This window comes from Centruroides sculpturatus, unplaced genomic scaffold (genome assembly GCF_000671375.1).
Source record: "Centruroides sculpturatus isolate CEXI.00-Female unplaced genomic scaffold, Cexi_2.0 scaffold77, whole genome shotgun sequence".
In the NCBI taxonomy this organism is placed as follows: domain Eukaryota; kingdom Metazoa; phylum Arthropoda; class Arachnida; order Scorpiones; family Buthidae; genus Centruroides; species Centruroides sculpturatus.
This window is the reverse complement of record NW_019384320.1, coordinates 1,013,668-1,025,179: the sequence shown is the minus strand read 5'-3', so window position 1 is coordinate 1,025,179 and position 11,512 is coordinate 1,013,668. Positions and strand designations below refer to the sequence as shown.

The 11,512-nt window shown below is 34.3% G+C and overlaps 2 protein-coding genes across 2 annotated transcripts in view; both read right to left on the bottom strand.

Moving 5' to 3' along the window:
- Positions 1–865: 865 nt before the first annotated feature.
- Positions 866–5,774, bottom strand: LOC111625354 (choline O-acetyltransferase-like). Its single transcript, XM_023368495.1, has 14 exons — positions 5,667–5,774; positions 5,368–5,556; positions 5,183–5,301; positions 5,059–5,112; positions 4,819–4,987; positions 3,542–3,955; positions 2,982–3,082; positions 2,794–2,910; positions 1,946–2,068; positions 1,722–1,860; positions 1,594–1,653; positions 1,377–1,514; positions 1,090–1,307; positions 866–1,019 (listed from the first exon to the last, which is right to left on the bottom strand). Exons 1-14 carry the CDS (start codon positions 5,685–5,687, stop codon positions 980–982), a joined length of 1,902 nt encoding a protein of 633 aa, XP_023224263.1. The 5' UTR covers positions 5,688–5,774; the 3' UTR covers positions 866–979.
- Positions 5,775–8,110: 2,336 nt separating this feature from the next.
- Positions 8,111–11,512, bottom strand: part of LOC111624987 (choline O-acetyltransferase-like) — a 24,326-nt gene continuing 20,924 nt past the window's right edge. Inside the window, 9 exon segments of the mRNA XM_023368000.1 lie at positions 8,111–8,347; positions 8,419–8,556; positions 8,637–8,695; positions 8,760–8,902; positions 8,984–9,142; positions 9,613–9,741; positions 9,808–9,908; positions 10,202–10,278; positions 10,355–10,532. Coding sequence (XP_023223768.1) covers positions 8,111–8,347; positions 8,419–8,556; positions 8,637–8,695; positions 8,760–8,902; positions 8,984–9,142; positions 9,613–9,741; positions 9,808–9,908; positions 10,202–10,278; positions 10,355–10,532 — 1,221 coding nt within the window.

Below are 11,512 nucleotides of genomic sequence, written 5' to 3'. Positions count from 1 at the left end.
AACTTTCAACTATTCTGTAAATTGTTTCACTTATTTTCTTCAATCTTTTCCATAAATAGATGTGAAGAATATAAATTATCTACGAAGTTATTCAATAAATTTGTTGATACGCTTCTTTGGAATACAATTTCTTCGAAAGACCCATTATTTCTTTTATAAATCATGTTTTCCTACGTGAGCTTAAAACATGACAAGTGTTTCAACGTTTTGCATTACATGATTTTATAATCGTACTATGATTTCTAAAACTCGTTAATGCTAAACCCCTAGATAGAGGGAAAATGATATAAGAAACGAAACGGGCAGCGATGAGAAAGTGCCAATAGAATCCGGTGTGGTAGGTTGAAATCAACCAAATAAGTACTTCTAGGTGTTACTCGAAACGTACTGTACCTGTTCTTTCTGAAACTGATACTAACTGCAAGTATAATATCAGACACAACTTTGTGTCACCTGTCATGTTGGGGACCTCGAAAAAAAGACCGGACAAATCGAAAACTCTTTAAGAATTTTTCTGGATACCTCGGGCTCCGTATCTCACCACCCGTCGGATCTATTGCGAGCCTAGGCGAACCCATAATTGGCCTGCTAAAAGTAGCCCACTTAGTGCCCCTAAGGCGGAAAAGTTTTGAAAAGAAGTTACTCAACTTTTTAATATTAAGCAAAATCGCTAATATAAAAAATGCATATTAATTTTTCATATGTCAAACGTCTTCATCTTGAATTAAAGTTTGCTAAACTGTCATCAATACTTTTTATGTTACGTCTTTATGACAACCCCGAATCTAATTTATTCATAATGTAATTGAAAATCTGCATATTTTGTAAATTCCGATAAGATAAAGACGAACAACGAAAGTTTTCGTAAAATTTATTAAATAAATTTTCAATCATTATTAAACGATTTTGAACTTGAAATTCTGCAGCTTAAACCGAAAACGTGCAATTCGCCGATTGGATTAATATTTTTTTCATCCAATTACTTTGCTTCAGCTTTAACTACAGCCTTTGTCGGTGAGCTAAAACAACAACACGTGAGTAATTCAATTACCTAAACCACGAACGAATTGCTAACCAACAAAGTACAACCTGGTGGAAACTGCAGTCTTCCCACTCTCACAAAGCTCCTTCAACTCCATCAAACTCACTTCCAGGTTCTGTGCAAATCTCTCCGAGTCGGTCGAGGGGTCGTTTTTGAACGACGAAATGCAAAAGACGATACGATTTTCCTGTGGATTGTACGAACATCCGTATCCGTCGGGCACTACGGGACCGTATCCAACTACGATGTCGTAGGTCGTGGGAAGCTACAAAAAGTCAATCAATTAATTCTCTGCCACTCGCTAACACAAACAATACTTAGAAAGATGCCCGACCTGACTGGTGGATAAGCGGAAATTCAGGTACTCTTTGTAATAATCTGTTTGATAAAGTGCCGGTTCTTGTAAACCGTGCAGAGCAGCCATTTCCTTTAAGCACAGAAGATGGTTATCCGGTCCTTCTCCGTTGATTGTCTGAACAATAACAAATATTATCAAATTATAAAATTGATAAGTAATTCTGTCAATTCATTTACAGCTTTTTTCTACTTACGTAGAGAAGAATTTCGGTTTGCTTTTTCACGGCTTTTTGAAATTTATCCCATTTTTCAGCCTAAAAATATCGAAGGAGTCAATGTGAATAAGATGTTGTAATAATTGAAAAATTTGCAATCGACTGACCTGACTCAGAGAAGGATCTAACATGGACTTTGAAAAATCCAAAGCCTCTTGGCTGGAAGCGCGAATGTTGTCGATGCGACCGAATCTGAATTTCCTCAAAGCGGCACTTTCGTAAGTGGCCGTCATTTTTTCATGCATTCTGATGAGAAAATAACAGCGTCGATGATTTAATTAATTACACTCAAATTGGCATTAATAGAAAGAGAATCGTCGTTTAAACAAACCTGTAGTATGTCAACTGCAAACACAACTGAATGAACACATCGGGACTGATTTTTTGTTTTTTCGGCAAACCTTTGCCGTATTTGTCAAATATAAAAACATTGAGTTCCAGCGTATCGATTAATCTGAAAATAATGTTTACAGACAATATTTATACCTCCTTCGGACAATAATTGTCTTTAAGTTTTAAACGAAATTAGGCGCAAATGCTGACCAGAATTTTTGGGAGTGCCGAAAATGATAATAAAAATAATAGGACTATCTCCAGCACTAAACACTAGGCAGAAATGTTATTTGGTGTGAATAAAAAAGTACGGATTATTATAAAGCCCATTATATCTACACATTAAATAAATTATAATGAAAAAGTAATAAAAATTTAAGAGAATAATTCAAATTTTGTGGTTCCTTTACGCTGTGGGTCCAGTACTTAAGCCATATTAATCTCTATGTAGATTCGCCTGTACGCAACACGTGTATGCTGACAGAATACTGGAGCTTTGTTTTAAATGTCCGTGACTAACTGAGACGAAATTGCCACGACTTTTGTTTCTAATTACAATGAAATTTCTCTCGAGAAATAATAATAGATTCCGCAACATATATCGATTGATAGAATCAAGAGAATGTACTAAATGGTGTTTCAATACATAATGATGGCAATTACATGTAAATCCATCTTTTCGAACAAGAACACCATATACATAGAGATTTTACGAGGTTATACGTATTATAACTTTTAAGCAGTTATAATACTAAACATAGGCAAAGAACGAATTAACGTTCTTCTTGTTTTCTACGCGTCAATAAAAATTATTATTCGTTGATCGTCAAAATTACAGTATCTTACGCGTCTGTAACGACCGATGCATTTTTGATCTCTTCTTTGACAGTTTCGTCGAGGTCCCAGCTGAGTCTTCTGACTGTCAGTAGATCGTCGGACGATCTCTTCGGCTGATCTCTTTTCCTGCAAAAATTATAAACACTTTACTTTCATTCCTAATGCTGTATTTAATTTAACAGAGAAAACAATCTTACATAAAATCCAGAAATTCTTCGCAGAATCTTAAAACTGTAATTCCTTCCGACACCGAATGTTCGATCACAATTCCGTTCACACCATTTTTGGTCACGATAAACTACACAAAGTCGAGAGTAAACAATCGGGCATCGATTTATGTACGATGTTATAAGCAAATTAGAAAAATATAGTTAATTTAAAATATTTCTTTTAATCGAATCGAAATTCAAATTTATGAAAAATCAAAATGACAATCAGGTGAAATTAATATAAAAAAAAGTACTGTATTTGTTCTTTCGTATTCGTATACAAACTGCTCGATACACTTCGGTTAAAGTATAAAGAAACTCAACTACACCAAACAAAAAACGTTCAAAATATAAATCGCATTGTGAGATTACTTCCGTATATTTACGTACCACAATTTATTTTTGAATGAATTTACTGATAGATACATTTATTCATATCAAATTACATTGAACACGAAAGTAGTCTTTCGAAAGTATTTTAAAATGAAAGCGTACGATTGAAAATTATCGACCTATTGTGTTAGTTGTTTGCAATGAATAAATTTTACCTGAATAAATTTATCGAACCATCTGTTACCGGTGGAATGTTCGCTTTTATTGCCGTGAAGGATGTGGTGGGCCATCTTTTCCAGATTCCCGTCCGAAAAGCTCTTCGATGTCGTTTGTTTCCTCACTCCTTCATTCGATTCGTCCATGCACACCACAAACAAACAATTTTCAATAATCTGAATGGATTCTTTATTATTTTCGTCTGCGTAATAGTAAATTTTTGCCTTTGATCTCTTACTTTCGATCATTCGTTCTCTTATCCTCGCCCATTCTTTTCGATTGAGAGCCGTGAGAATTCCCACTGGCGGAAAGTGTGGCTCCAGCTTGCTGAAAGTATCGGTTATCTGAAGTTTTTCTACCAGCGCTTTTTCGCTTGGAAGAGCTATTTTACCGGGTATCGTCAACGCAAATAACTGTTAAATAATGAAAAGTACAATTGTGATGACATTAGATTGTATCTAATAAACGCATGTAATCAGAATTAATCAAGTAGGAAATGCCAATGAAACAGAGAAAGTACTTTTTTAACACTGGAATGGTTCTGTGGTAACACAAGTAATGCAAATTTTAACGTCTTGGAAAATAAAAATTTTGTAATATATTACAAATAAGATTAATACGGCACGTATTTCCTACGATAGATATATACACTACACGATGTATCTTATTAAACTTGTTATATATGCAGCGTGATTTAAATGTCTTGTACAAACTTTAAAGGTAGGTCAGTAAAACAACAACACAGTAATTTTATCTAAGAGCATAAGCCGTGTACACCACCAGAATTGTTCAAAGTATAAGAAGAATCAGAAAGCAATACATCGTGTTTATTAGACCACCTGGGTGTTTGCCTAATGTAAAAAATTGTATTGAATTAATATGATAGGCAATGTTCTCAAATGGAATTGTTTCCTGGATAAGGGCGCTATTTACGTATTAGAAACACGAAGAAAATCTAAAAAAGTCCCAGCTTGTTTCGGCTCGCACGCATCTATTGATAATGCCTAGTTCTCGTAGAGAATGCGAGAATTATACGAAGTAGGTGTCGGAAGTTATCATGTAATATACCAAATTATTCGTTTGTAATTAAATCATATGTATCGATACCGTCAACGTGTTTATATAGAAATAATAAATGTAACAAACAATAGCAGTATATGCATATGAAAAAAGATATAATATATAATGTATGCCGTAATAAAGTGACAAGTTCGATATATCGAAAAGTTAAAGAAAGATAAATGAAATTGTTTTCTTTCTTCAGCAAAAGTCTTACCTGATTGTTACAGATCAAAATGATATGTCTGCTGCCGCCTTCACTAAAAATGTGTTCGTCGTTAGTCGCGCCTGGTCTTCTGTAAGCCGTGAAGAAGTGATGATACGTGGCCATGGAAAGCGCATTCCCTTTCCTTTGTCCTCCAGAAAGTTCTTGCTTTAATTCGCCGCTGAAACAAATGAGTCTTTATAGTGACAGTTTCTCTCTTGAAAATCTTGTTTATAATTAACATCTGTTTACCTGTCAACTCTTTGCTTGAACATAAGCGAAAAGATGATAAATTTCGCAATAAATCTGAGAAATAATCCACATTTATCAATAAAACAAATTACTTATAAATGATTATTTTACGAGAAACCCTTACCGAAATCTGTCGTCATCCGTTTTGAATTCTCGCTTCGGCAGCAGGAAAAATGGATTAGAGTTGATGGGCAGTGGCAAAGGATTTTTTAAATACATATCGTTCAGCCAGAAGTCGGTTACCTGGAAAAGATGTATATTTGTATTATTTGTAGTGAAAGCTCTTGTCATAAAAGAAGAAACACTTACGTAATTTTCGTGGCTTTCTGCATATTCCTTCAACAGCTGCTGCAGCTTTTGCATTTCTTCCGACGTTTGATATTCTTCGACCAATGTACGAGCTTCCTGGTATTTGTCACCGGAAACAATTGCTTTGATTCCTTCCAAGAATCTGTTTAGAGTGACGGAGAGCTCGGGAACCGACGGCTTCGGCAATTCCTACAAAGGAAAGTGATTTGTCAAATGTAAATCGGCAATGCTCGTTGAATGCATTGTCAATTACGATACAAAATATATCATTTTTATCTTATTTGGCGACTTAGACTCACATTTTCTTTAATTTCAGCCATTTTCGCTTCGTTTCTGTAGAAGGAGCTCGAATTGCGACTTGTTAATTTGCTGAAGACTTTTGTTAAAGTTGAAACAATGCGAATCGGTTGTTGCACAATAATGCATTGTTAACTCATACTGCATTTTCGGCTGTATGTTAGTTTTTTATTTACCTTTTATATATATATTAATAGATTATTTGAAAATTGCGTTTTTTCAACTTGGTGGGCTGGATGGCCTCGAGGCGAACGTTACATTCGATGTCTGTGTGGCGATCCGGTATACCGGGTATAAAATATGAACGCGTTGAAACACACCACCAATTTTTCAGATGTAGCGAAAGAGATACGTCGGTCGTTATCCCTTACCACTCGACTGCTTTGTTTTGGGCACGTGGAGCCCACAATGAACGTTTGACAAAAATTAATGTGAAAATAAAATTTTCAGAAGAATCTTAATTCTAATTTAAATAAATAAATACGTGTTCTTCTTTTATTTCTTTACAGCACGCTGTCGCTCTAAAACAAGCTCATAAAATTTACTTGTCTCCGAATGATATAAGATTTACTATTTAAATTAAATCTCTGGCTTAAATCATTCCATTTTTTTCGACCTCAATATTTTCTCATTTACCCGAAAGCAAAAAAAGAGCCAAAATTAAGTAGACAATATACAGTATGATTACAATTAATCTGACCCTATTGAGACTTTTTTAGAGCCCGTTTTGCTTGTCGGAGTTTGATAATGGGATATTTGTTATGTAGACCAGCATTTCTGAAACTGTGGGTGGCGTTAAAATATCAATAGATTGCGGAATGACACCACTTTCCACAGAAGAATTTATAACTCACGTATTATTGAAATATCTTCTAAGACCGAAGAGCAACAGATTAATAAACCCTGAAATTCATTTAATTTATTCGTTTCAATTTGAAATTAGCCCGAACCGCTCTTAACAAAAATGTACTTAATATTGCATTTTACAAGTAGCAATAATGAATAATGCATGATTTTATTTCCTTATATAATACAGTAACATCAGTTTACCAGCCTTATTTAAAATTTTATATTATAAGCATTTGAATAGCTTTATCATTATATATAAATATATTGGGTCCCGTGAGCAAAAAGTTTCAGAAACGCTGATATTGATAAAGGAAAATAGATTTCTTGAATAAAAAAAATCATCGAAATTCTTAAACAATGTAAGCAGACTCACTAAAGAAAACTGCATTGAAAGTCAGAAAATCATTCTGAGGTCCTTTATGTTATCGTTAATCATCTCCTTAAGAAAGAGTGAGTTTTGCGATGAAAGTGTTTTTTCAGAACAGCAGCAACAGCTTAGCTGCACTGATATATTGACTGAGAATATTTACGATTAAAAGAATTGCGAGAAAGATCTTCGTAAAAGAAACGATCTGGAAATTTGAAGAGACTAAAGATTGAATGATCTGCCTGGAAGAGGGCAGAAACCGATTACTGAAAAAATTGCCGAATTAGCTGCTGTTGCAGTTCTTCCAGAGCGTCCAGTTCACAATATTCCTCAACAGGTTCACGAGATATGTCTATCCCTTGGCCGACAGTACGAAAATCTCTTCGGCCCATGTTAAAATAATATCCGTATAAGATTCACATTTGGCAAAAGCTGCAACTTAAAGACTGGCAAAAACGCACTGTTATTTTTCTGGATTTTGGCGCGAATGGCTATTGGTGATGTGTTGCTTTAGAAAATTTTTTGGTCAGACGAATCGCACTTCTCATTAGATAAATCGATGAATAATCAGAATTGTTGAATATGGGTGTTCCTTGCAACGCAATATTGTGCTCCAACATCACTGCATTTTGATTACGTGACGCCATGGGGTGAATTTACTGCTGATTTTATTCTCGGGGCAATTTTCATTGAAAATATCAATACCAACAGCTAGCCACCAACTATCACCGATGCCTATAGTTGGTAGCTAGCTGTTATATTAAACGACGAAAACGGCAGATCACGTCAGGTCAGGTCTGACGAGAAAGCGCCTTTATCAACTTTGAGAAGTTAAAAGAATATATACTCCCAGGTGTAAAAGTTGACAGATAGTTGACAAAGTTGATGTTACGAGGTTGAATTGTTTATGTTGAAGTCCGAATTCTCACAAAGTAAACGATAAACATTGTCGAAATTCCATATGTATATAGAATTACTATAACTAAATAAATAAAACGCACAACGCAAGTTTTCGTGAAATTTATTAAATCAATTTTTAATTATTTTTAAACAATTTTGCACAATTCAAAAATTTTGAAGCCGAATTTCTTCAGCTTAGACCAAAAACATTCGAATAGCCTAAAATATTCTATATTGAATGACTTTGCTTCGGCTTTAACTGCAGCCTTTTTCGGTGAGCTAAAAGAACATCACGTGATTAATTCAACTGTCTAAAACACAAACAAAGTGTTAAACAACAAAGAACAACCTGGGTGAAACTGGAGTCTTCCCACTCTCACAAAGCTCCTTCAATTCCATCAAGCTCACTTGCAGATTCCGTGCAAACTTTTCCGAGTCCGTGGAGGGGTCGTTTTTGAACGACGAAATGCAAAAGACGATACGATACTCCCGTGGATTGTACAAACATCCGTATTCATCGGACACCACGGGACCGTATCCAACTACGATGTCGTAAGTCGTGGGAAACTACAAAAAGTCAATCAATTAATTCTTTTTCACTCGCTAACACTTAATCAATACACAGAAAGATGTCCGACCTGACTGGTCGATAAGCGGAAATTCAGGAACTCTTTGTAATAATCTGTTTGATAAAGTGCCGGTTCTTGTAAGCCGTGCAGAGCAGCCATTTCCTTTAAGCACAGAAGATGGTTATCCGGTCCTTCTCCGTTGATTGTCTGAACAATAACATATATTATCACAATTATAAAATTGATAAGTAATTCTGTTCATTCATTTACAGCTTTTTTATACTTACGTAGAGAAAAATTTCGGTTTGCTTTATCACGGCTTTTTGAAATTTTTCCATTTTTCAGCCTAAAGATATCAAAAAAGTCAACATGCATAAGATTTTGTAATAATGGAAAAATTTGCATTCGACTGACCTGACTCAGGGAAGGATCTAACATGGACTTTGAGAATTCCAAAGCCTCTTGGGTGGAAGCGCGAATGTTGTCGACGCGACCGAATCTGAATTTCCTCAAAGCCCCACTTTCGTAAATGGCCGTCACTTTGCCATGCGTTCTGACGAGAAAATAACACTATCGTTGTTTTAATTACCCTGAAATAGGCATTAAAAAAAAGAGAATTGTCGTTTAAACAAACCTGAAGTACGTCAACTGCAAACACAACTGAATGAACACGTCGGGATTGATTTCGTGTTTCTCCGAAAATCCTTTGCCGTAATCGATGAAACTAAAAACATTAAGTTCTAACGTGTCGATCATTGTGAAAATAACGTCTATAATGAATATATGTTCGGGCCTTAAACCATAATAATTTTAAAGATCAAATGACACTGTGTTCGAGTGACAAATGAATTATAAAATAATAATATAAAATGAAATAATGAATATTTTTAGAAGCTGCATATGTCAAATAAATTCTTTAAAAAAAAACAGAAGATCGAGCCGAGAATGTTTCTTAGTGATTACAATGGAATTTTTCTCGAGAAATAATAATAGTTTCCTCAACAGTTTTCAATTGGAAGAATCAAAAGAATCTACTAAATGATGGATCGATATTTAATTATGACAATTTTCTGTAAATAAAAGCTTTTTGAAGCATGAACACCACATAATTAGTGATTTTACGCGTTGTTTTACTTTTAGGTGTTTTTAGAATCATAATGTGTAATCAGTTATGATACTAAAGACAGGAAATGCGTGAACTGACGTTTTCTACTCGTCAATAAAAATTATAATTTGCGGATTGTGAAAATTACAGTAACTTACGCGTCTGTGACGGCCGATGCATTTTTGATCTCTTCTGCCAGAGATTCGCTGATATTCCACGTAAGTCTTGTAACTGCCGTACGACTATCGTCTGAATGTCGTATGACACTCAACTGAGTGTCATTTTTTCTGCAAATAGATTAAACACTTCACTTCCATTTCTGATATTTAATTCGAGACATAAAAATATCTTACACGAAATCCAGGAATTCTTCGCAGAATTTTAAAACCTCAATCCCTTCCGACACCGAACGTTCGATCACGATTCCATTTACACCATTTTTGATCAGGATAAACTACAAAACGGAAAGAGTAAACAATCGGACATCGATTTATCTATAATTTTAATAGGCAAATTAGATGAATCTATTTTATTTAGAACTTTTAGTTTAATCGAATTGAAATTCATCAAATCGTACGATTAAAAGTTGTCGACTTTTTCTGTTACTTATTTGCAATGAATAAATTTTTCCTGAATAAATTTATCTAACCATCTGTTACCGGTGGAATGTCCACTTTTATTGCCGTGAAGGATGTGGTGAGCCATCTCTTCGAAGTAATAACTTTTCGATTTTTTGTCTTTCCTCACATCTTCGATCGATTCATCCATGCACACCACAAACAGACAATTTTCAATAATTCGAATGGATTCTTTATTATTATCATCTGCGTATTCGTAAATTTCGGTCAAACATCGAAGAGTTTTAATTAATATGTAAGATATTTTTGTCTTTGCTTTCACCTTCGATCATTCGATCTCTTATCCTCGCCCATTCTTTTCGGTTGAGAGCTGTGAGAATTCCCACTGGCGGGTAGTGTGGCACCTGCTTACTTAACGCTTCTATTTTCTTGAGCTCTTTTATGAGAACGTTTTCACTTGGATTACTCTCTATAAAGGGAGTCACCTTTACTTGAAATAACTGTTGAATATATACAAAAGATGCGAACAGCTTAGCAATAGCATGGAAATACATTGTAGAAAATAAGTTTGCTAAAATCTCCTAATTTACTACTATATATTTCTGTGTATTTTTGAGCTATTTATTTTCTATTTTATTTTATTAATTATTTTTTAATATTTATTTTAGTTAGTTTTGCTTTATATTCGACATTTAAACGTCGTTCTTTTTTCTGTTACTCTTTTCATGTATTGTATTTTGAAACGATATTTAACAGTAAATATGTTCCAAGAAAATGTAGCCCGAGGATGGTCTATTTAATAGGTTGAAAACGTTTACCAAACAAAACGAATCTCGGCGGCAAAAAGGAATTCAGTAATATATTTTAAATTGTTTTGCAGAGGGTGAGTTAGATTATCGATTGACTCATCGATCAATTATACTTTCTTCCATTATTTTTATATAAGTTTTCTTGTCAGCACAAAAATGGGAACTCAAATCAGTAGTGAATATTCAATAAAATAGGAATGTTACGAATACCAGAAATTTAAAAATTCATCTTATGGTTCGCAATAAAACAGAAATCGAGAATTTCAAATAAGAATAAGAAATATCACGTGGGAAGTTTATTAACCGATTAAATAATATATTTAGTGTATTACAAAATATTTTGAGAAATAAAAAAACCTTTAAGAGAATCGATTAAAAAATATTTTTTTATATGGGCCAATACAAGAGAATAACTGCGAACCCGTATAATAGAGTCTAGCAATACACGTAGAAAGGGTTATAATAAACTAATAGGGAGACATTCAACGTAATATATTTCATCATAAAAAGTCAACTTTAATATCGGAAACTTATAAAGAGAATAAATCTCATTGTTGTTTTCCTCATTATCTGATTGTTGCAGACCACAATGAAATATCGCCCGCCTTCTCTAAAAATGTGTTCGACCTTAATCGCACCTGGTCTCCTGTAAGCCGTGAAGAAGTGACGAT

What these genes read in the sequence shown, in the direction of transcription:
- LOC111625354 (XM_023368495.1), bottom strand. Translation starts at nt 5,687, where the DNA reads ATGGCTGAAATTAAAGAAAAT. An exon ending in GCATCGGTCGTTACAGACGC is followed by an intron (nt 2,069 to 2,793) that starts GTAAGATACTGT and finishes CATTATTTTCAG; the next exon opens with ATTAATCGATACGCTGGAAC. An exon ending in AAGACTGCAGTTTCCACCAG is followed by an intron (nt 1,020 to 1,089) that starts GTTGTACTTTGT and finishes TTGTTGTTTTAG; the next exon opens with CTCACCGACAAAGGCTGTAG.